At 28.8% G+C, this 26,415-nt stretch overlaps 1 protein-coding gene across 5 annotated transcripts in view; it reads left to right on the top strand.

The window, feature by feature from the left end:
• The window catches only part of LOC114939155 (juvenile hormone esterase-like), a 39,723-nt gene that overhangs the window by 8,198 nt on the left and 5,110 nt on the right, over positions 1–26,415 (top strand). For 2 of the 5 annotated variants that reach the window (XM_085490136.1, XM_085490137.1), the window contains exons 2-4: positions 12,511–12,821; positions 14,301–14,457; positions 18,540–18,688. In XM_085490136.1, the coding sequence (XP_085346262.1) occupies positions 14,376–14,457; positions 18,540–18,688 (231 nt within the window). In that variant the 5' untranslated portion in view covers positions 12,511–12,821; positions 14,301–14,375. Of the gene's footprint in view, positions 1–9,236; positions 9,352–12,473; positions 12,822–13,632; positions 13,891–14,300; positions 14,458–18,539; positions 18,689–26,415 lie in introns of those variants that run through there. The other 3 variants (XM_085490134.1, XM_029313396.2, XM_085490135.1) reach the window with 3 other exon arrangements.

Raw genomic sequence — 26,415 nt, 5'->3', positions numbered from 1 at the left:
TTAGATTGCTTAAAAGGTTAAGCAGCAGGAGAAAGTATTACTATTCTGATGGGTGACCGCGAATAAGATAAAGCAGCTGCGGACAAAATCACTTTTTTGGGATGGGTGCCCGCGGACAAGTACGACGACGTATCTGAATAAAAAAAGTGTCACATTTTCGACCAAAAAATAACTTAAAAAATTCATAGCTCCGCAACCAATGGAGCTATCAACTTCGTTAAGGTCTCATTTTACTCGAAAAAAATCGCGCTTTCGATTGATAAAGTCATCTTTTGAAAAATATGTTCCGGTTCATGAAATATTTCAAATTTTTGTTTTCAAGGTTATAAAAATCGTGTTACGTCCGGTAAAGGATACACAGTAGCGTCCTACAAATAATTTTCGCTATTGTTTCGATATTTTCGCTATTTTTTCGATATTTTTCGATATTTTTTTTTTGTTTTTTTGTAGATTGTATTTTAACTTGACGAATGAAAGATATAACTTAGCGAGACGCTACCGTGTCATCTGATCAGAAATATTCATAAACCATTTTTTTGTATTGTTTTAAAATCAGATTCTGTTGGAAAATAAGTCGGAGAAACATGAATTATGTTGTTTAATTTATTGTCATTTCGTGGGGTGATATGTGAAAAATTTATCTCATGTTCAGACAATAAAAATTTGGAGACACGTATTAAAGAACATAAGTCAAACATAAAAAAACATGAAACTAATTATTCCGTCATTAGTAAGCATAGAGTTTCTCTTAACCATGATTTTGATTGGACAAATGTTTCAATCTTACATAATGAACGTAATGTAAAAAAGGGGGAAATAGATGAAATGATCTTTATTAAAAAAACTGAAGAACTCTATTAATATGCAAAAGAATACTGAAAATTTAAATCCAATTTACGACACTATCCTTAATTTATTTTAAATCTTAGTAACTTATAATATTATTTTATTTCAGGCATAGTTAGTCGGTTTTAGTATGATTTTCATTCATTTAGCATATACATTTTAATGTATTTTCTTCTTTTTTTAAAGTTTAGGAACGGGTTATTTTGGTTTTGTGGATCATTTGGCTTATTTATTTGATTTTTAATTCTCTCTAAACATTGGTTACTTGTTGACTATTTAAATCGCGGTTTGTCTTGTTAAACGTATATTAAACGCCATATTAAACGTATTATTTTGTGTTATATTCGATCTTTCATTATAGATTGACACTATTAGCGTTTAATTTTTTTTTTTGTTTTTTAATTAAAAGGTATTATTAATTTCAATATTATTTTTTTATAAAATAGACATTAATATTATCATAGTTAAAATTTATTGTAAACTTTTTTGTATTTGAATTAATGTTATAGCCTGAAGAGGACCCAATTTAGGGTCAAAACGTCGTCTCTTTTGTAATCAAGATTCTTACATTTAGCCAGTGTTGGTCAATAAAGCTCACTTTTCCTTAGTTAATAAAAATTTTGTAGTTATTAATTATTTTTTAAATGTGTATTAAATTGTAATTATTTTATTCATTTATTATTTGTATGTAAAATTTGTTTTAAATAATTAATCGATAACGCATGCGTTAGAAAAATTTTCTTTATTTCACAATTTTATTAATTTCGTTTGTTATCTTTAAACTACAAAAAAAATTATTAAAAGAGAAAATTATATGTTGAATATATCAGTTTATCGTTATTTGCCAACTCTTATACATCATCATATTAGATATAATGCCTGCACATATAAAGTAAAAACAAAACTTATTCTAAAACCAGTTTATATTCGACGTGCCTAACTTTGAGAGCTATATCATGATCATTTATTTGATTAGGAATTAAAAATAGCGGTAGATCCGATGGCCCTGATGCTATTTAATTTTTCACACCCAACTTTTAGCGAGCAAAAAATCTTTCAAAAAAATTTCATTAAATTCTTTAAAATCAATACAAATCTAAACAAGGCTTATAGAGCCAAGCGCAAGATGTAGGAGTTCAACAAGAATAACACTATAACTTGTAAGACAAACAAGTTTATTCAATATAAACGTTTCGGTCCTTTCTTTAAAATCAATAATTGAAACTAATAATTACTAAAATGTAAATTATATTAGAGAAAATAATAAGCTACACCGGATCATATTGTGATTGTAAGAAATCTAAGATTTTAATTATTTAAGTATTAATGTTACAATAATCTTATGATAAAATGTTTAATTAAGTTTATAAAAATTATACTAATATTATGAATTTTTATTACAATTTATAATATTAATAAATAAACATATTTTTATTTGATATATATATATATATATATATATATATATATACATATATATATATATATAATAACAACATATAGTAATTTTATGTAAATTTTGTAACAGCTTTCTAAAGTTCTACAAATATTGAAAATTGAAAATAAAGCAGCCTACAATTAACAATATTATAAATATTTATGTCAAAAATGTAACTTAATCTTATTTAAATTTGAAAAATAAACGGGACAAAATAATATGCCTTTGCTACGAAATCCGAAAATATGTGTGAATTATAATTATTAATCTTAAACATAAAGATCAACATAAAAAAAAACATGTTTTTAATTTTCAAATAAAAATTTAAGGTCAGTCCTATAGTGACTTCTTGCTTGTCCAGAAGAAATCATCTTCTCCTGATTGACTATTTCTTTTGATGTAGTATAATAATGATCGATAATGTTGCATTTTATCCAGATCAAGCTTTTGGCAACAAACCGCAGCCGAATCACTTGAATAACATGCGCTTGATTTTTTTCCACAGAAATATGATAAAGGTGCATAAATTCTTCATAATGTTCAGTAAATTAGTAGCACACGAGTTGTAAATTGATATATTTTCTTATAATAATGACGCTGTTATTATGAGCCATTTTATGCCTATTACGATAAACAGCACGATAAATAGCTTCAAATATAGATTAAACCTGCAAACAAATATATAATTTTCATAGTTCTTGTGAATATATGATGTATAAAATCTATTTTGTGTATAAACCTTATGAAATTTTTAAGAATTTAAAATTTTTATTTTTGTAAAATACAGGTGCATTCATTAATTTGATTTTCGTTATTAATTGTCATTTTGTTTAGAATTGCATAGATTTCCGAAAAAAACAAGTAAAGTGATATATTTTTGAAAATATTACAAAATAAAAAAAGTGAATCGACGAATAGAAAAGATGTCGTCTGGTAATGACAACCTATGGCCAGTATTCTCATAATCTGAATTTAAATTTAACTAATCAAGCTCGGACTTAAGATTAAATATAAGATCGGACTATTATTAATACCGGTCTAACACTCTCTTTTATAAAAAAATGCAAATCGATCAATTATGCGATGCTGTTTGCATAAATGTTAATAAAGTAGCATAAATTAATAAAATGGATTATTATATCTCAATGCAACGATATCTGAATACATAACATTTTTTATTATCGTTATAGCACTTGCTTTCCGAATTTTTTAGACAATGACCCGTATCCTTTTTGTAACGTCCAATTTTTAATGCCGTAAAAATAGATAAACAATTGCTACTGATAATGCACATACTTTTGAGCACATAATATAATACAATATAAAAGTATGCGATGTAAAAAAAATACATTTTTTGTACTTATTTAAATTTCTATATTTTGTAAATGTGTAAAACATAATTTAAGTTTTAAATAGTTTATATAATTTTTCATTCAATAAATATTCTAAAATTAATAAGAAATAGGCAGACTAAACAAGTAAGGAAATTTTAGATTAAATAACTTTTATATTAATAAAAAACCACTCCTCAATGTTTAAAGTCGACCAGACTGGCAATAATTTATTATAAATAATTATTTGAAATACAACAACAACGTTTCGGCTGTCATTGCAGCCCTTTTCAAGTACATCTATAAAAAGTTCAATCAAAATAATTATAATTTAATACACTTATTCGCAACAATTAATTATACATTTAAATACAAAAATGTGTTACATACCAAATTTAAAACAGTAAATCAACTTCTATGCAAACTACCGACAATGTTAACGCTTGTTTTGATGAACAATGTAAGACTGACAGAAGTAAGCACATATTAAATAGATGTTAACTGTTCACAAGAATCTTAGTCACTAAGCGTTAAGAAGATAGAGACGAAACTAAATGTGTCTTTCGTAATTTAAATCGTCATAATAAAGTCAAATAAATAAAAATAAATAAATAGGTGGATATAAAAATAAAAATAAAATTAAAAGTAAAAATAAATATAAAACGACTTAAATAACGTCAAGAACACGATCATAAATCCCACTGAAATTCTCCGTATCTTTCTGTAAATTAATACTTTTTCCTTGTTTTTTTATGTAAAACATTTCTGCAATTTCTCTTTTTCTTGTCTGTTTTTCCTCATGCAGAATCACCGGAGAATCCCAACGGAACTCATGATCGTTGCAAGTCCGATGTAAACTAATGACAGAATGCAATGTCTTGTCTTTTTTTATGTTATTTCTATGTTCTTTAATGCGCGTTTCTAAATGTCTCTTTGTCTGTCCTATATAAGCCGAATCGCAATTCGCACAATCAATTTTATAAACAACATCAGTTCTTTTTAAGTTTTCGATCCCATCTTTACCTCTTTTTATCAACGTGTCCAATTTTTTTGGGACAGTATACAAAGCATCAATTCCACTTTTATTGATGCAACGCGTAATATTCTCGCTAAGATCTTTAATGTAAGGTAACACAATGCAATTTCGCGTATCAAATTTATTTCGATTGGGCGAGTTAAGATTACTGCCAAATTTAATCGCTCGAAGTCTTTTATTGATGTTTTTGTTATAATAATAATTGTTAACGGGTAACAATTATTAATAAGGATCCTATTGTTATTTAGCGTGATTACAAGCCTAGTTGATAGGGCTATTTTACTCGCTGACCCTATTTTTCATGAAGAAAATATTAATTTAATCAAAATAAAAGACTTCGAGCGATTAAATTTGGCAGTAATCTTAACTCGCCCAATCGAAATAAATTTGATACGCGAAATTGCATTGTGTTACCTTACATTAAAGATCTTAGCGAGAATATTACGCGTTGCATCAATAAAAGTGGAATTGATGCTTTGTATACTGTCCCAAAAAAATTGGACACGTTGATAAAAAGAGGTAAAGATGGGATCGAAAACTTAAAAAGAACTGATGTTGTTTATAAAATTGATTGTGCGAATTGCGATTCGGCTTATATAGGACAGACAAAGAGACATTTAGAAACGCGCATTAAAGAACATAGAAATAACATAAAAAAAGACAAGACATTGCATTCTGTCATTAGTTTACATCGGACTTGCAACGATCATGAGTTCCGTTGGGATTCTCCGGTGATTCTGCATGAGGAAAAACAGACAAGAAAAAGAGAAATTGCAGAAATGTTTTACATAAAAAAACAAGGAAAAAGTATTAATTTACAGAAAGATACGGAGAATTTCAGTGGGATTTATGATCGTGTTCTTGACGTTATTTAAGTCGTTTTATATTTATTTTTACTTTTAATTTTATTTTTATTTTTATATCCACCTATTTATTTATTTTTATTTATTTGACTTTATTATGACGATTTAAATTACGAAAGACACATTTAGTTTCGTCTCTATCTTCTTAACGCTTAGTGACTAAGATTCTTGTGAACAGTTAACATCTATTTAATATGTGCTTACTTCTGTCAGTCTTACATTGTTCATCAAAACAAGCGTTAACATTGTCGGTAGTTTGCATAGAAGTTGATTTACTGTTTTAAATTTGGTATGTAACACATTTTTGTATTTAAATGTATAATTAATTGTTGCGAATAAGTGTATTAAATTATAATTATTTTGATTGAACTTTTTATAGATGTACTTGAAAAGGGCTGCAATGACAGCCGAAACGTTGTTGTTGTATTTCAAATAATTATTTATAATAAATTATTGCCAGTCTGGTCGACTTTAAACATTGAGGAGTGGTTTTTTATTAATTATTACTGGCAACCTTAAGGATTATTATTTATTTTATTTTAATATTTTAGTTAGCCATTTAATTGGTCCATTTCTTCTTGTTAATATTTGAATTTACGCAAGTTTAATTATTAAAATTCTTCAAATATTTTAAAGTTAATAGAGTTATATCCGTCAGTGACGTATACTCACCATCTAACATGCAACCGCTTGTGCGAAATTTTGGTTGAAAAATTTCTGGCACGCTTGGAATAAAATCCATAATACTACAAACGATAGCCAGAATAAAGGGAATTCCCCACGTATAGATTGCATAAAATAACAATTTCTTTCTCTGTTGCTGTTTCACATTTCTTTGTAACGAACAGAATGTTCTGCGAAAAAAATTATGTTACATTTTGCCAAAAATGATAGAAAAAATTATAATGCAAATGCACATTAAAATAATTATTGTTTTTGATCGCGATTCTCAAAAACTTCTTCTGTATATAAAAATAGACATTATATACAACTATACGAATTTTACCATGCATTCTTATTATTGGTTTAATGTGTATGCAGTTATAATATAACATATGTATTATATATGCAAGAAATTATTCTATATAAATCATTTTCTTTTAAACGTTGATAATTAAAGTATACAAAATAAAATAAAATATAAAATATTTTAGAATGACTTGCCTGAATATCTACCATATATCGAAACTGATCACATTTAACCAGAAGAAACTTTCCAAAAAACAAAAGTAGATTAAAAAGGCTGAAAAATGGAATTAATAATATTTTAATCATTTAGCATGTTTAAAGTTCCATTTACTTATTATTATGTTTTACTTCTTTTGCACCAAAATTTTCGCAGCAATCTTTATAATAAATATTACTAATAATAAATTAAATAACGTTTCGATTTTTTAAGACATACATTATTGAGACAAACATAGATTGATTAGATGTGAAATTGCAAAATTTAAATTTAAATTTTACTCATTATTAATTATTGCGTTTTTAAGATTGTAATAAATTGTATATTCAAAAAATAGTAAGATAATAAATAATAAATTCGCGAAAATATAATTATATATTAATATATTAACACAATAATATATAAATATATTATATATTATGTAATATATTAATATAATATAATATATTAATATAGTAATATAGTAATATATTAATATATTAATATATAATAATATAATAATGTATTAATAGCAAATATATACATTGTATCGATTGAATTTACGATACATTAAAACCAAAATAAATATATAAAAGAGTCGTCGATAAAAATACAAGGATATTTAAAACCTAAAATAAATAGTCACAAAAATAAAAGTAAAAAGATGTAGAAGTGTGTTGACAAGTACCCACATATATAATTATCATTAATCTATGAACACAAATAGTTAAAATGAGTATAAATTGAAATTGTCTAAATTGCATGAGTTAAACTCAAAAATTAAACTTAACTAGAAGCACCGAAATAGTATATACTGAACATAATTCTATCTGAGCGAATATGTCAAACTTATAAAATATGTAATTTATAATTTAGGAAGTTTATTGATTAGAGTTAAATAGGTATCAGGCAAAAGCTCTGTATCTGTTTGTAAGTTTATGCTTTTTTTTGTCTCTTAATGTGCAACATTTCCGATGTTAATCGTTTAGTTAAGCCAGGTTCTTTATCTAAAACTTTGACCTCATCCCATTTAAAACCATGACAAAATTCTAGTCTATGATTGATGATAACGGAACGATTTGCAGAGTTCCATCTTATGTGGCTCTGATGCTCCTTAATTCTAGTCTGCAATTGTCTACTCGTTTGTCGTACATAAGAAGCCTCACAATTTTGCAATCTATTTTATAGATTACGTTACACTTGTTAACATTTTTAAGAAGGTCTTTATGTACCTTAATGAAGTTCTTCATTTTATTCAAGCCGGTATATGCTACTCTGCGATTTATTTTCTTTTCGATACTCTTGAATTTTTCAGAAATAGTAAGAACATAAGGCACGACAAAAAATAAATCACGCTCCTCGTTCCGCTCACAATTAATATTATCACCTCTCTCCTGTCTTCTCTTAAAAAACGCGTGTAATCGCGGTTCTGTATTGTTTCAAAAATAAAATCAAGCGGATAACCGTTCATACGTAAAACTCTGATGCATAGTTCAAGGTTTTTTTGATGATAAAGTGGATGAGATAGAGAGACCGCTCTATCCACAAGATCTATTATAGTGCCCCGTTTTTGGTAAGTCGGATGTTGGAAATAAAAATTTAAATATCTCCCCGAGAACGTGCTTTTATGAAACCAGTCAAATATAATGTAGTTGTTATTTAAAATTAACGTCAAATCTAAAAAGTTCAATATGCCATCAACTTTCGTTTCTATTGTAAATTGGAGACGAGGATGAAAGGAGTTAAAAGCTGTTAGTATGGTTATGGTCAGATGACGGAGACGTGAATATTATGTCATCTACATATCTAAGGTAAAAAGATGGTGTAAATTTTAGTGTATCTAAGGCTTTATTTTCTAAATCTTGTATGATAATGTCTGCAATGATCGGAGAAAGTGGAGAGCCCATCGGTGTCCCGAAAGTTTGTTTATATATGACTTCATTGAAAACAAAAAAAGTTGAATCTAATATAAATCAAACTGCTAATAAAAATTCGTTTTGTGGGATAGAACACTTATGCAAGATAAAATGCCATCTGTTAGCAATGCTGTCCATTGCCATATCTATAGGGATGTTGTGAAAAGAGACTACATCCAGAGAACATCAACTCCATGTTGTCAGCAATAAAAATATTAGATAGCTTGCTAACTAATTCAAAACTATTCGAGATATGATTAGTGACTTTCGGGAAGTTGTTGTACATGATTTTTTGCATAAAGGAAGCTAAATTATATAGCGGACTATCCAGAGATGAGACAATTATCCAAAATGGGCAGTTCTTTTTGGGAGCCCATAGACCCTCGGTAATATTAGGACTGGTCCATTAGTAAAAATAATGGACATATAATAGCTAGGAATTCTTTCTTTCAAAAGGGGGCTGTAGTAACAAGTGGATATCGCTTGAGCGTGCTACGTATTACTTGCCTTGTGTGTATGTGTGCGTGCGTGTGCATGTGCGTGTGGGTGGGGGTGGGGATGGGTGGGGTTTAGAGGGATGTGGGGGGGGGAGATAAGTGATGAGGGCTGATGCATGGACAGTTAAGTGCTGTCTAGTGTGTGTCTGCGTTCGTGTATATAGTGCAAGAAGAAACTGGATGAATGAAAGAGGGATGAACGAATGATGGAGAGAGGACAGCATGGCATGTAGCCATGAACTGGACTGGGGGAACAAAGGTATTGTGAACAACAGTTCTTGCTTCCCCAGTCAAATACAGAAGTGCACATGGTTGCTTTCTGGTTTCGGGGGGAGGGTTTAGTGGGTAGTGGGCGATGCCCACGGTAATGGATATACGGTAATAAATAAAGCCGGGTAATGATCACCCGGTGGAGCCTGAGTCCCACATAACCCCGGGGCCGACCCGGGGTAGTAATAAGGAATGCTTCCCTCCTCCCGCGCCGATCGCAAAAAAAAAGGCCCTCGGTAATATCCCATCTCCACAATACAAATATGCATATGCAGACCTCGAAATGTATCCTTCCTTTTTCCATCTTGTTAAAATGTTACAAAGGCTGTTCGTTAATTTACTAATCGGACTCTTTTTACAAACAACATTTGTATTTTTATCATCAAGTATCGTATCCATTTTTTCATAATATTTATTTTTATCGAGAGCCACCGTAACATTCCCTTTGTCTGCTCGCGTTATTATTATGTTAGGATGTTTTTTTAAAAATTTTTTCGTAAGGGAAACTGAGTTCAGGATATGTGCATCGAGTTTTTTCTTTGAAGATTTATAAGATGGAAGCTTGTTCATAATGTCTGTAGTGTGATTTTTTATTTCAATTTGATTTGTACGCGGAATATTTTTGAGATTATTTTCAATACTTTTAATAAATTCTATTATTAACTTAGCGTTGTCCGTAACCAGGAGATTAAACTTTTCTCCTAATTGTAACAGACTTTGAATTGTAGGAGGAATAGAGACGGACGATAAATTGATGAACCATTTATTATTTATCTTCTTTAATGGATTGTTTGTCATCTTTAAACATTATAGAGTCTAATTTAACATGTGTTAGCAATTCATTATCACCTATAAGTGTAGTCGGTTTTTTTAAAATAAAAATTAAAGTTTTTGTCATTATTGTTGAAAATACAATGATATTGAATTGTTTTGATGTTGTTTGTTCTATTTATGTTCTTAATCAGTAAAAATCTATATTTTTTGTTAAATGTTATAATAGGTAAATAATGGTCCCGTTTGTCTAGAAAAAAACGAATGCAAATGTAACTTGGAATAATACTATATAGATTCCTAGAAATTTGCAATATCTGTACTAACTTTAATAATTTTTTGAAAAATTGAAATTTTATATAGTTCAAATTGTTGATGGACTTACGATGTGACCAATTAATCTCCAAATTTCTGAGGATTTAAATGTGAAAGAATAATATCCAAGTTAATACATTTACGCACAAAGACAATCTTTAATCTCATGTATATACGCACTTTTTGAAATTTAATCCATGCCTTAAATAAGTTAACTGCTGTACAACCATATTGTTGTTTAATATTGATAAAAAACGAGGGGGGGGGGAGCATTTTCCAGCCTGCGTTACAGTCAATAACTAGCAACCGAGATGACAATTCTGTCACTCTAGAATAGCTCTACTAAATTAAAACAAAAGATCATTAAAGTGTAATTGGCTATAAGAGCTTCAGCGCAGATAATGAAGCATGATATATATATTTTTTTTAAATTAATCCAATTTATTACAGTATTAAAATACAAATTACAAAAATGAGATACGACGTACGTTTCGGCTCTTTCTTTGAGCCTTCATCAGCGCCCAATACAAATAAAACGCAGAGAAATTATTAACTTACATTATAATATGATATCCAGATACGCTTGATAATTCAAACATTAGAAAAACCGCATGATAAAAAGCACGAGATGTTAGAGATATGTTCCACACCCTCAGAAATGGATCGTGAATTATATTCTATGCAGCTGCATAAAAATCCCTTGTCTTCTATATCCGCTCACATTTCTTAGTATTTTTAACACAAATTCAAAACACCAGTACGTACAAAGGTGGTAAAGTTATGTTAAGTAAATTTTGTTACTAATTAGTATCTCTTAGCAAAAAATCACAGATATGCTGTGAAAATTTCTTTATAGTAATCCGCATGTTTAAAATGATCAATGTGTACAATATGTTAAAAAATCTTGATTTATTGTTTTAATTAAAAATAAAAAAAGTAAAATCTATGACAGAACAATCTTGTTTCCATTTTCTAACATAATCTTTTAACTCCCTCAACATAAAATTTAGAAAATGTAAAGTTGCATATTATTTTCAAAATTAGCGCCGACATCATCTGTATCTAAAGCGCACTTGGTGGAATTGAATTTGTTCTTTGAGATTAACATACACACATCTATTTGTTTTTTGAGATTTTAACATACACACATCTATATGCACAGATACACACATTCAGACAAGCAGAATATAATACACACAAAACGAGGAAGACACACACCAATACTCAGACGTACATGAAAATTAATGTAAATATGACGTACATGAAAATTAATGTAAATATGACGATACAAGAATACAGGTAGCCGTTTCGACATTCTTGCACACTTCCAGTATCATATAAATCATCGGAACAAACAAACGATCGTTGCCGAACAGCAAATTTATAGCGAACATTACTTTTCAATTTCTTTGCAACGTCACTGCGCATCACCATCCGCATCGCCTTTATCAACAATATATACGCTATATATTTCACTTACAAGGGAACGGTCGAAAATCTCCCTCACCGATTTTAATGAGCCTTGAATATATTATATAGCATTGAAAAATATTAGACCCGTGATTTTTCTAGCTGCGTATCTCGACGTTTAGGGAGTAAACACCCTCTTGAAAAAAAAAAAACGGTTTTTTAAATTTTTGAGCTAATACCGTCGAAACGGCAAAAGATATTAAAAATTGTTTCAAGTAAAAATTTTATGGTTTTTAATGTTCTTTAAAACAGTGAATTTTTAAAAAAGAATTTTTCAAAAATTTCAAATTTTCCGAAATTCCTCCCTCTTTCCATAATTTTTGAAAACATTTAAATTTTTTATAAAAATTCTGAAAGCTTATTTAATTCCAAATCCAACCATATATAAGAAAGTTTTAATCCGACAACGTATTTTTCAAAAATAAACTAGAAATACCACTATATAGTACACACTCCATTCATATCTGCCAGACGCTACTCGTGATGACCGTCTTTCCTTTGTAATTTCATAGAAAGAATAAAATATTGATAATATCGATAACTAATATAATTAATTAAAAATTTTAACATACAAACCTATACATATGCGCAGACACACATACTATAGGCATTCAGATAAGCAGAATCATAATAAACACAAGACGAGGAAGACACATACCAATATACAGATGTACATGAAAATAAACGTAAATATGACGATACAATAATTCTGGTAGCCGTTTCGAGACGCTCGCACATTTTCAGTCTCTTATAAAACACCGGAACGAACAGACGATCGTTGCCAAACAGCAAATTTATAGCGAACATTACTTTTCAATTTCTTTCCAACGTCACTGCGCATCACCATCCGCATCGCCTTGCTCGGAATGGAATTAAAGCTACAAAATATCAACAATACATAAAGTGAGTTTAGTTAGAATTATTTATATAGTAAAATGTAATAAATAGGTAAAAACAACGAAATTTGCGAGTTTGGTCCTTTTTGTTTAAATTCTGAAAGAAAGTTACGTAAAGTGATTAAAAAATTTTTATCGAATGAAAAATATTAATATCCACCGCAATAAGATATAAATTATTTTTACTAAAATATATAGTGTATATTTTATATATAATAATTTCAAATTATTAAAAACTATATTACAAAAATGTTATTTCTTAAGTATTTTAATAATTCTTTTTAACTCGTAAACTTTACAAATAGATGTAAACAACGAAATTCGCGTGTTCGGTCCTTTTTGTTTAAATTCTGAAAAAAGTTACGTAAAGTGATTACAAAAATTTTATTGAATGAAATTTTTATGTCTTCTAATACCCCAAACTCTACAAAAAATCATAGATTTACTGAGATAATTTCTTTCTAATAATCCGTATGTCTAAAATGATCGAAACGTACATTATGTAAAAAAATCTTGATTTGCTTTAAGAAAAAGTTAAAAAAAATAAAATCCGTGGCAAAACAATATTTTCTCCATTTTCTAATATGAGACAATTATTTGAAATTGAAAGAAATCCACTTGAATGAATGTTTCAAATATCAATTGTATAAAATAATAAAAATTTGAATATAATATTATTTTTTAGTTATACAATACAAATAATAAAAAACAACTAATATAATTAATTAAAAATGTTAACATACAAATCTATACATATGCGCAGACACACATACTATAGGCACTCAGGTAAGCAGAATCATAATAAACACAAGACGAAGAAGACACATACCAATATACAGATGTACATGAAAATAAACGTAAATATGACGATACAATAATTCTGGTAGCCGTTTCGAGACGCGCTCGCACATTTTCAATACCATATAAAACACCGGAACGAACAGACGATCGTTGACAAACAGCAAATTTATAGCGAACATTACTTTTCAATTTCTTTGCAACATCACTACATATCACTATCCGCATCGTCTTTTCCATAGTTTAATTAAAACTACGAGATATCAACAATATATGTAGTGAGTTCACTTAGAATTATTTATATAAAAGATGTAATATATTTAAATCTGTTCATTGTCTTGAATTTCTTTATTGTTTTTCTATAGATATATACACGGGAGTTGTTAAAGGATTGCTGTCATATAAAATACATGTATGGTGTGATAGCAATCTTTTTTTTTCCGTGGCATGTACGCAACTGTTTCTTGTGAGAAAATCAGTTCAAAAGGAATTAATTAATTTAATAAATAGAGTGTTTTTCAAACAATATTAGCAATATTGTATAACACTGTATGACTTAGTTACAGCGGTTAACATCATACAGTTAAAATATTGTATATCGTCGTTCTGCGTCACTTCGCAGATACCAACATTTTTTACATTTTTTTACTATTTTCTTATGGTAAAAGTATCTTCTACTATTTTACAGATCGTTGACCTCGTCAGCCTCTACTAGTCGAGATATTGTGTAACAATATTGTGCCATCCGTGAATAGAGTTAAAAATGTTAAACGTGAACCTATGTTTGATTTCTATTTTGAGATGCATTCTAACGCTTCAAATACTCAATCAACCTGTACACACAAGTAAGACTTTTATTTATCAGATGGTCAATGTTGTGTTTAAATGATTTCAAAATTAATTAGATAAAGCTGAGATAAAAATATGTAAATTTATCTTAGAAAAAATAAAGATAATTTTGTTTTAAATTTATCTAGATAAAAAATAAAAATATGTGGCGATTCATCTAAATATTTTTTTGATAATATTATTTTTAAAACCGCTTATGTAAACACAATTACAAAAAAATTTAAATTATAAAAGGTATATATAAAATTATATTCATATTTTTATTTATAAATTGTTATCGCCTACTACTTAAGCTTTATTACTTAAGTATCTTTATGTGCTATGACTTTAAACCAAAAATTATCTGAACATTAGTCGAGATAATTTAATAAAAATAACACTCTTTTTATCTAAGATGCAGCTATAAATAAAAACATATTTTTATTATCTATATAAAGATAAAATAATGTCAAAATTTTAACTAGATCTTTTATATAATTTTATTTAGATAACAGTAAACCCTGGCTATGACTCTCAATCAAATTATCTGAACATTATTCTAGATAATTTAGTAATGATAACACTTAATTTTTTTATCTAAGATGCAGTTAAATATTTTTATTATCTATTTAAAGAAAAAAGAATGCCAAAATTTTAGCTATATAATTTCATTTAGAGAACAGCAAACACTGGCGACATACTTATTGCTTAAGTTCTACTAATTAATAATTTTTATACTATAACTCTAAACCAAATTATCTGAATTTTAATAAAGATAACCCTTTTTTCATCCAAGATGTAGATATAGAAAATATATATTTTTATTATTTATCTATAGATAAAATAAAATTTTATCTAGATGATCATCTATATAATTTTATTTAGATAATAGCAAATACTGTAGATGGTATATAATTCAAGCAAAAAGAGGCCCGAACTGTGTACCCGAACCGTTCGGTTACTGAAAATCATTTAAAGTCCTCTAATACAGTGAGCTTTCCAACGGAAAACGCGCAAATAAACACACAAAATGTCGCGCGATCGTTTATCGAATAGAACAATTTCCGATTTATAAAATTCCGTATACCACAATCAATTGCACATTGAATTTATTTATATCTCCTTGCCCGGGAAAGCTTCTCCGCAGACTTGTGTATTATCGTTTCAGCGCGCGTGGATCGCTGTTTTTATTTGTTTCCGCAATTCCGCGAAAAAATTTGCATTTATACAGGGTGTCCAGAAAATCGCTCGCAATACTACGGGAGGTGATTTGGGACTCAAAAAGAAGGAAAAAATATTATATAAATTAGGTCCAGAAATAAGTCGTTTCCGAGTTATAACCACTTTTATTTAAATCTTTTAAATTTTATTTTTTAATTTTTTTTCAATTCATATTAAATAATTTTTTCAATAATATTCCTGACTTAAGACAAAGAATAATTCATAAATTCAAAAAAATAAGAAGAAATCCAAATGTTTTTCAAAGAGTTCGGAATTTCTTATTTGATAGAAGAATAAAAGCCTGCATTCGTGCTAAAGGTGACCATTTTGAACATCTTATTTAATTTAATTTAAATATTTATTTATGTTTAGCCTTGATTTTTAAAAATTATATAATCGTATTTACAAGTATCGAAAAATTTTTAAAAAATTAAATAATATTTCAAAAAATTATATAAAAATGGCTATAACTTGGAAACGACTTCTTTCCGGACCTACCCATACAGCACAGATTATTGCAATTATATTGCAGCAACGTTGCAATGTTGCAAGTTGCAATGCAACATTATAAAGACATTGCAGAGATATAGGTGTACAAAATTCCAGCACACTTGTAGCAACATGACATTAATATTTCGGAAATATTGCATGTAATCCAAATTCTATAATTTATATATTGTAATATACATATACCCAGCAAACACCAAGTTACAGCTATATAATTGTTAGTAGTAATTTCCCACTCAAAAATATAATACGTGTATTATAACAATTATATTGTTGAGTGGAAAATTACAACTAACAATTATATAACTGTAACTTGGTATTTGCTGGATATAATACTGTAATAAAATAATTTTTTGCAATATTGTACAATAAAAGATGTTAACGATAATCAATAATTTTATTAAATCATTGGCTTAAATTTCTGCGCCAAACGCTCTGCGCAATACATGTGTGCGTGTATAGCAGGCGCCGGCTTCGCTACGTAGACGTAGATTTATTTACATTTGTATACCTGTATATGCAACATTAGTTTATGGTTGCAATAACAATGCATTATTGCAAACTCATAACATTGCAATATTGTTGTAATATTTTGTTGCAATCTTCCAAAAAGCGGACATTTTAACATTGCTGCAATTCAACAGCAATGATGTAGCAACATTTTGCAGTAAATTTGCAATATTGCAATATTGCGATGAAAGATTGTTGTAATGTTTTTGCAATCTATCGGTGCTGTATGGGTATGTTTATATAACATTTTTTTCTTCTTTTTGAGTCCCAAATCATCTCCCGAAGTATTCCGGGCGATTTTCTGGACACTCTGTATAGTGCGCATCGTGCACACCGCAATATTCTTCGGGCATACCTCGGGGAACACAATGGCAAGACGCAACAGCAAGTTTTCATATAACGTCTCTCCGTTCACCTAATGCTGCGCGCGCACGACAACAAAGCCGATTAATTATATTTCGCTGAATTAACGAACACGGTGCGCGACGAAGATCGCATCGACGTTGTATAGATAGAATATAAGCAACCGAAGGTGTGTTTCAGCCTGACATCTCCGTTTAACTCAGCGAACATGACGTGATTATCGTCGCTATCGATCAAGAATTAAAAGTAGTCGCGTATCGGGATGACAAAAATGTCGTGACGACGAGAATGCTCTTGATGTTTCGAAAACACATACACACATACATGCGCGAACACTGTCTTGTCTCTTATACGTATATAATAACACCCGTGTGGAAAGTTAAAATCGCGGATGCATAGCTACGCGCGCGAGCCAGTTCTTCTAAACACGAACTAGCGTCAATATAGTAAGTCTATAGTCAGTGCTTGCCTTTATGTGTAACATTGTGGTAGTCTAGCTCTTAGATACGTATACTATCCAGGCGCTAGCTAACATTTGGTAGAAAATAACAGAAAAAAATTGTGCGTCGCGTAGATAACACGAATTTTATAAAAATATGTATATATATTGGGTGTAAAAATTACTAGACCCCCTAATAATAAGGAGATTCCTGAGGTCATTTGAAGACGATTTTTCCTCGGCAAAAATGTCGAGGCACCAATAATTTTCGAGTTATAAGCGATTGAAGAAAATTAAGCTTTTCGTCAAATTATAACTTAAGCCTTATTATACCTTATTATTATATTATACATTATTGCTTATTATAAATTATAAATTAAGCCTAGTGAAAATAAAATATTAACAAAATCACAATTTTTATTTTAGTAGAATTTTAATTTAATTAAGATTTAGTTACAAAGATATACATGGTAAAAATTGAAAACATGCAAAAAATGATGACCTTTCTCTCGAAATTTTTGCTGAAGAATGTAATTTTGGGATACTCTATATATATAATTTCACATACCTATATAAAAATCTAAATATGTTGTAACTTTTCGTAATACTTAAAATTTAACCATGCATAGTAATTAATATTGTATATTTTTCTTTTTCAAAGGAATGACATTGAAAAGTATCCGTTCGTTGATATAATTGTACATACATATATCTTGCGTAATAAAATTTATTAGTTGTACAGATAGCAAAATGATTTATAAAGAAAATTAATTTTGTTAAATAAAAAAATTCTTTATCTGCGACAAGACAGATTTTGTTTGCAATATCAAACAATTTGTTAATAATAGTCTTATTGCTGTTACAATGTATATATTTAATAAGAGCGACGTTTTCCTTGTAGCACACAAAATAATTATTTATGTATCTTTAAATTTATCAAGATACGAACTTTATTTTAACATCGCTTAGCTTTCAGATCATAATAAGAGAATATCTATATATGTTTTTATATAAATACTTATTTTTCGCAATAAATTAGCCAGAGCATAAATCTTTCAGAGCTATCCGCATTGTCGAACAGAGTAAAAGTAAATGTGTCTGAAGGGACATTAATCGGCATCGTCAAGAAAAGCAAATATGGCGATTCTTACAATGCCTTTTGTGGAATACCATATGCTAAGCCTCCAGTGGGTGATCTCAGATTTCAAGTAAGTACAGAGAATGATTATTGAATATTACTATCTGGATTATTGAAATATTACTATCCTTGTAAAAAAGTTTTACTTTAACAAGTGATACAAACTGTTTATTAGATAATTTTATAAAACATAAAAGATACAGTAATTTACAAATAATTAGAAATAAAATCTGTTATACAGGAGGAATGATCTTTTACATAAGTTTAGGACATAATTGTACATATCATTTTAGACAAAAAAGTTATTATAAACATATGTCCTATTTTGAACAAAGATATTACGTATTCAGTTTTAAGAATGACTATATTCATTAACTTATTAAAATCAGAAAGAAATATTTTTATCAAATAAAAATAAATAAATCAAATCAAATAAATAAATCAAATCAAATAAATAAATAAAATAAATAAATAAAAATAAATAAAAATAAATAAAATCAAATAAAAATATTTCTTTCTGATTTTATTCACGCCTTGGCCTAATCACGGCGTTATTTACTAACATCTACTAAAAGGCAAATGAAAAATATAAGATCGAAAAAATCTAAACAGCTTAGTTGGTAACAGCAGTCGCCCGGAAAGTGAAAGACGCGGGTTCGATTCCCGCTTCAGCGACTTTTCGGACCTATATTTTTCGCGCCTATTTCTCCATATGTAAGTTTCAAGATTAATTTATATATGGAACTTAGTGATCTCAAACCAAGAGATACAGTTCCGAATAATTAATTTTTCGTGCTTTGGCTCTGTTGGCCGATTTAAAAAACATCATATTTATATTATTAAAATCAAATTCTATGAAATTATAAACTTGCAATATATTTGAATAATTAATAAACGTTTTTCAATTAATTAATAATAATTTTGGCATGAATTAACATGCCGAATTTCTATTATGTAAATAATTGAAATTGTACATAATAGAAATTCGGCTAACTAATATTATGTACATACATAATGGAAATTTTGCAAATCGAAATTTAAAACATAATAGAAATTTAAGAATTAAAATTATGTACACAATAAAAATTTAAGAAAAAGTTATGTATGCAATAAAATTATGTACGTAATAGACATTCAGCAAATTAAAATTACGCACATAATAGTAAATCGGTAGCTGGTTGAAGTTTGGAACGTTCCAGGAGCGATTTTCTAAAAACGGGTTTGTTGCCATTACCCTTTTGCATAGAGCAAGTTCTGAGGGCCAAAAACAAAGTACAGAAACGATTAATGCAATACACGCGTCGGAAGACACTCTTATACTCGAAAAATCACCCCTAAAATCAAATAAAATATTCTTGCACCTCAACAAATGAGTTGTCGCTCTTGTGCTGTTGCATAAAGGAGATCCTAAAATCCTTACACAACACACAAGAAAGTACGATTTGATACATGCGTCGGAAGACACCCTTACTCTCGAAAAACAACCCTTAAAATCACTTAAAAAATTCTACATCTCAACGAATGATTTATCGCTCTTGTGCTATTGCATAGAGGAGCTCCTAACATTCTTACACAACGTACAAAACAGTACGATTCTATACATGCATCGGAAGACACCCTTATATTCGAAAAACAACCCTTAAAATCACTTAAAAGATCCTACATCTCAACGAATGATTTGTCGCCCTTGTGCTGTTGCATAAAGGAGCTCCTAACATTCTTACACAACGTACAAAACAGTACGATTCGATACATGCATCGGAAGACACCCTTATACTCGAAAAACAACCCTTAAAATTACTTAAAATATCCTACATCTTAACGATAATATATATATATATATATATATATATATATATATATATATCGAAACTACGATATATATTGAAACTGTATGCATTAAGATGATGATACTTGAGAACTATTTTGTTAGTTGTAAAGAAGGTTAGAAGAAATAAAATTTTATGCGATTGATTAAACTTTATTGAACATATTTCATCCATGGTCGAAAACCTTTGGCACACAATAAGCATCTATACTTTGCATTTGGATCTGTCCAGTTTGTTGTATCATTGAATTTCCTTTTGAGACACAATTGATGTGCCCAACGTCGACAAGTATTGCACATTACTAAAGATATTTGACGATCGCTAAAACAATATTGACAAACGTCTTTCATACATCTAGATGGCGTTAATAAGGATTCGACAATTGTAATTCGATATTGTGCAGGATTAAAATTTTCATCAAATGATTTGTCGCGTATTATACAGTCTAGATAATATATAACATATATTCCACAATTAAATGTATCCTTTTGAAAAGGCCTATTATTACATGTTATTTCGCGCCACGATCTATCACATATGTTTTCACCAGACTCATCTATCAAAGAGGTTTCCTTTAAATAATTTTTAAATGCTGTAATCGCTCGTTTCTTGTCAGAACTTTCGGTATATTTTGGATCTAAGTGTAAAATTGTATTCTTGTAACAATCAAAAATTAAAAGATGCCAATGAAATAAATATAAATAAGGTAATAATATTACACCGCTAATAGGATTTTTTATATTGTACATGCGCCATCGTGCACTCTTAGATGTTTTATAGGAATTTCCTATCATATAGTTTGAATGATTTGTAGGAACATATATAAAGTTAGCAGAGATGCTGTTTAGTAAAGTAATTGCGAAACAATCAATAATCTTGCCTTCAATCCAATTTTCATTTTTTAAAGTACAAAATTCTTCTGCAATAAGATTATAAATATCAAATCCTGTTACTGATGCATTTGTTATTGATCCATATTGTTCAATTGTAAATGTAGAGTCTGGTGATTTCATATAATATTCGACATCCAAAAATAACCCATTTTCAAGGGCATTTGCATGAGTAGAACTTTCGCTTAAGTTTAATTTTGATAAATCTATTGTATTTTTATTTGATATAGGCGTACTTGTACGAAAGTTATACTTTCTAGCTATGCGTCCTAAGGAGCGAGCTTCAAAATAACTGTACAAAGGTTTTTGCTTTTTTTGCCACGTTTCTTCTATTAATTCGTTATTTGTGTCTTGTGTATTACAATATTTAATATTACGTTTTCTGCGTTTTATAGATATATTCAATTTCAATTCAGCGCATACTTGTGTTGTATAATCTTTTATTTTTTAACAAAACGTCCAACTTTTAAGTTTACTTCATCATTTAAAACATTTTTTTTTACAATATTAAAAAAACTTTCAACATTCGCATTGCTTAATCGAATTTTATCAGGTGTAACCAGTTTTAATAGTAACGCAGACCACATTGGAACAAAAGGCATATAATGACTTGTAATGTAATCTGCAATTTCTGGAGCATAGTATTTATTATCTTTTACACTATTTTTTTCAACAGTATTTTTTAAATCGCACAATTTCGATATGTATCTTTTAAAAAATGGCGAATTAATGAAAATTCGACCTTCTGGCTCATTATTGTCTACAAAGTCTGCGTCACTTTCAAAATCTGAGTTTACATCGTGTATTTCATTCTCAAATTTATATTTTGAAGCATGAAATTTTTTCATATCGATAATACTATTATGAGCCTCTTTGTTAGATGATGTCAATAATATGATCATAAAATTTTCATAACAATAATCTAAATCGTCTAAAGTGTTACAATGTATCAATATACCCATGCACTCTAATATGAGACTTTTATTTTTAATACTTTTCGAAAATTTGTTAGAAATAGTAGACAAAATGCGCTTTTGAAAGTGTGCACAACAGCTATGTACAACAATTCAGTTTGAACGTATTATTTCTTTCTTATTAAGCGTTATGTAAACTTCTTCTAAATATTGTGATACTGTTAGTGTATTCCACTCGTTTATAATTGCATTAATTAATGCCCAACTCCAGTCGTCAACGATAACTGAGAATAATGGCCAGCTAAAACGTTTAGTTGGCAAAAAATGTCGGAATGTTTTCAAAAATATACTAATTGCATTAATATCGTGTACTGCGGTTATCATTTCAGCTACTGGAAGTATAGTACCATTCTTATTAACAACGATTGCATAATATAGAATGCGTTTGCACTTTATACCTTTTGGTTTACGGATAATAGAGCCAGTAGCATCAAAATGAATTATAATGTCATTTTTATCCAATACATTAATTTGTTCCTCTGTATACATATTGTATACATGGAATGGCAAACTTACATTTCGTATATATGGATCATTAGATTCTTGATCTATAATATATTTCTGAAATAAATCAGATAAATCGTATGAAGAAAGATATGAGTCATTTTTTTTATTTTCCTCAGATTTTGTTTTTTGATAAGTACTAAGTCTACGCAATTCTTCAAAATATCCATCATTAGCAAGTTCATGATCCACATTTTCCAATATTTTTAATTGCAACATTCGAGGAGATATATAATTCATTTTTAACTTTGCCTGATCTCGCGATTCACCTTTTAAATTTAAAAAAATAGGTGGTCCTTTGTGCAATATTTCAGTACATTTTGTACTTGAAACAAATACATCAACAATAGCATTATTTAAATTCTCTATATCAAACTTAAATTGTTGTACATGACTGATGTATCTGCACTTTGCGTATGCTACTAAACAATCACTGTTACGTCGTATTCCGCCATAAAACTTTAACGGACATAGAAAATGTAGCAAATGTACCATATTGTATTGTATTATTTTTCGTATTTTATCTCTGTTAATGATTTCATATTCGTTAAAAATGATATTTCGTTGAATATGAAATCGTCCTTGCAAAATGGAAAATTTCTTTTGTACTTGTAAGTTCACGTTCTTTTGATGAAATTGTATGGAACTATCATTATTGTCGCTTTTACTATTAAATGTATTATCGCTATTACTTACGCAATCTATGTTATTTTCGCATTGCATATCAACATCAGTCAACTTTTTTTTGTTATTTTTTTTATGAAATTGTATAGAACTGTCACTATTGTCGCCTTTACTGCTAAATGTATTATCACTATTATTCACGCAATCTATGGTACTTTCGCATTGCAATCAATATCAGTCAACTTTTCCATGTCATTTTCATTAAAAAGTAATTTACGCGTCGATATTACAGTACATCGCTGTGGTGTAGCTAAACTATTGTGTAACGGTTCATAATTTATTTCTAGTCTCTTCATGTACAGATTTTGTCATAATATTCGTTGTATCTTTGGATCGAGATTGTAATACATTTAGTACAATACTTCGTATATTTCCCTGATTGTTATTCCATATCCTTTTATAATTCAAGAATTTCTTTCGATCAAATTTTTTTTCTGTTTTTGAAATAGCTGGAAAAACAAAAATGCATAAATGTAAAATTAGATATAAAATTAAACAAATACATAAATGTAAAATAGAAAAATTTTTATAATAAACTTACTAAGAGAGGCCGCGTGATGTTGCTCTCAGATTTAGATCAACTTTTTACTATTTGTAGGGGGAGTGCCCTGCGTGCATACCTAAAATATTAGGTGTAAATGGCCAGCCATTCGTTAGTAATTAACAAAGAAACATTTTATGTCCGGTAAATTTCTATATTCTAACTCAATTTGCAAGGTATTCCCCAAACACTACGAACTTTTTAATAATTTTTTCGTATTCAGGAAGTCAAAATCTACAAACAACACTATTTCTTCTACTTAGACCTTTGGAGGCAAAAATCGATCATTTTTTATCATCTTCTCTCAGCTAAACTAGAATGTAAAAAAAAGTGATCGATTTTTGCCCTCAAAGGTATAAGTAGAAGGAATAGTGTTTTTTTTTTGTAGATTTTGACCTCTTGAATACGAAAAAATTATTAAAAAGTTAGTAATGTTTAATAACACTTTGCAAATTGAGCTAGAATATAGAAATTTACCTGACATAAAATGTTTCTTTGTTAATTACTAACGAATGGCTGGCCATCTACACTTAATATTTTAAGTGTACTCAGGACACCTCCCCCCTTCTTACAAATGGTAAAAAGTTGATCTAAATCCGAGAGCAACATCACGCGGCCTCTTCTTGGTAGTGAAAGAAATTATAACTTTAAGTATGTAATTAAAATTTTTCTATAAAAAATTATTATTAATTAAAAAGATAACATTCTTATCTCTTTCTTCTGTAAATTCTTTTCAGTTTATATATATATAATATTTAAAAGAAGACACTTACTAATTCGCAAACAGATCCTTTCCCACAAAAATCAAAGTTAATATCTTCTATGGAATTCATCAAATTACATAATATTTCTGCAAATCTCCTTATTTCAATAGAGTTGATTTTTTGTAAATTATCCATTTTACTGTTTGGATAGCAATATTAATCACAAAGTACGTATAAATGCATACGCAACAACATAACACTTTTGATATATAATAAACCTTCTATTATATTTCGAAAAAATAAAATTTTCACAGAGAATCAAGCATTTGTGCTACACAACACCGTAGAAGCCAAACGTTGGAAACAAAACAATATCGCTGGAATTATCGTGAGTGAGACAGAATCGTCTTTTGTTTCCAACGCGTAGCGAGTAGAGAGCCAGGAGCGTAGCCAGGAGTCTTAAAATTGCATCCCCTATTTTTTATTACATATTCTTGTAGCTTAGTTCGAGAGCTTTTCAAAACACTATAATTATATATTGTTTATGGAGTATTTTTTAAGTTATTTTATTATCATAATCTGATATTTTGATACAAAATACATAATATCTCGTAAAATATTAACTTTTCGATAATCTTATCTTAATACATTTATGCACAGAATAATAAGACAAGTCGATTAATGTAAAGAAAAGGCACGGTTGGGCTTTTAATCCCTTAGCTGTCAGACGAAAATAAGCTTTTCGTGCCATTTTTGTCTTGGAAAAAAATTTTCATTGATTTATCCTATAGTTTTAGTATTATGGTTTTTGAGGTCGCTGAATCCGAATCTGAAATCGGATTTCCAAAATTTGAAATAGCGAATGCAAATTTGAAAAATAGTTTGATTCCAATGAAAATGAGTTCCTTATGGTTTCGGTTGATTTGAATTTGAGCGCCTGAATGCTAGAACATATCTCACATAATATAAAAAATAATATAAACAATATAAATATATCAGAGAGCGGGATATAAAAACAAAAAAATATTCTTTTACATTTTTTACGATGGATAATTTGCCATGAATGGTTTGCTGAATTTTTATTCGTCATAATGTATCCGAGTTTCAGATATTTAGAGTCAGGATTCAAATTGTACATTCGCGATCACAAACATCTAGAGATACAAATTTTTGTCAAAATCGAACCATTGTTCGCATTTGCGTCCGCCATATTGGATCCGTCATTTTGAATTTTGAAAATCCGATTTCAGATTCGGATTCAGCGACCTCAAAAACCATGATTTACCAAATTACAATCGAATCGATAAAGTATAAACATGTTTTTTTTTCAAATGCGCACATATGCGTCATGAGACAAAAATGGCACGACTTTTTTCTGCGCATATGTGCGTCACTAACACTCAAGAGGTTAACAAAAAGTACATTGTAAATTACACATTTTGTGTTAAAGACAACTGCGTTTTCTTTACACCAATCGATTTGTCTCATTATTCTGTGCATGAAAATATTAGGATAAAATTATCAAAAAATAAATATTTAAGGAGATATGTTATATTTTTATATTAAAATATCAGATTATGATAATAAAATAACTTGAAAAATACGAGTATAAAATCGTACTGTTTGGTATGTTGTGTAAGAATGTTAGGAGCTCCTCTATGCAAAAGTACA

The sequence above is a fragment of the Nylanderia fulva genome, unplaced genomic scaffold (assembly GCF_048542155.1).
Source record: "Nylanderia fulva isolate GAGA-0341 unplaced genomic scaffold, ASM4854215v1 Scaffold98, whole genome shotgun sequence".
In the NCBI taxonomy this organism is placed as follows: Eukaryota; Metazoa; Arthropoda; class Insecta; order Hymenoptera; family Formicidae; genus Nylanderia; species Nylanderia fulva.
This window is presented reverse-complemented; position numbering and strand designations above follow the sequence as displayed.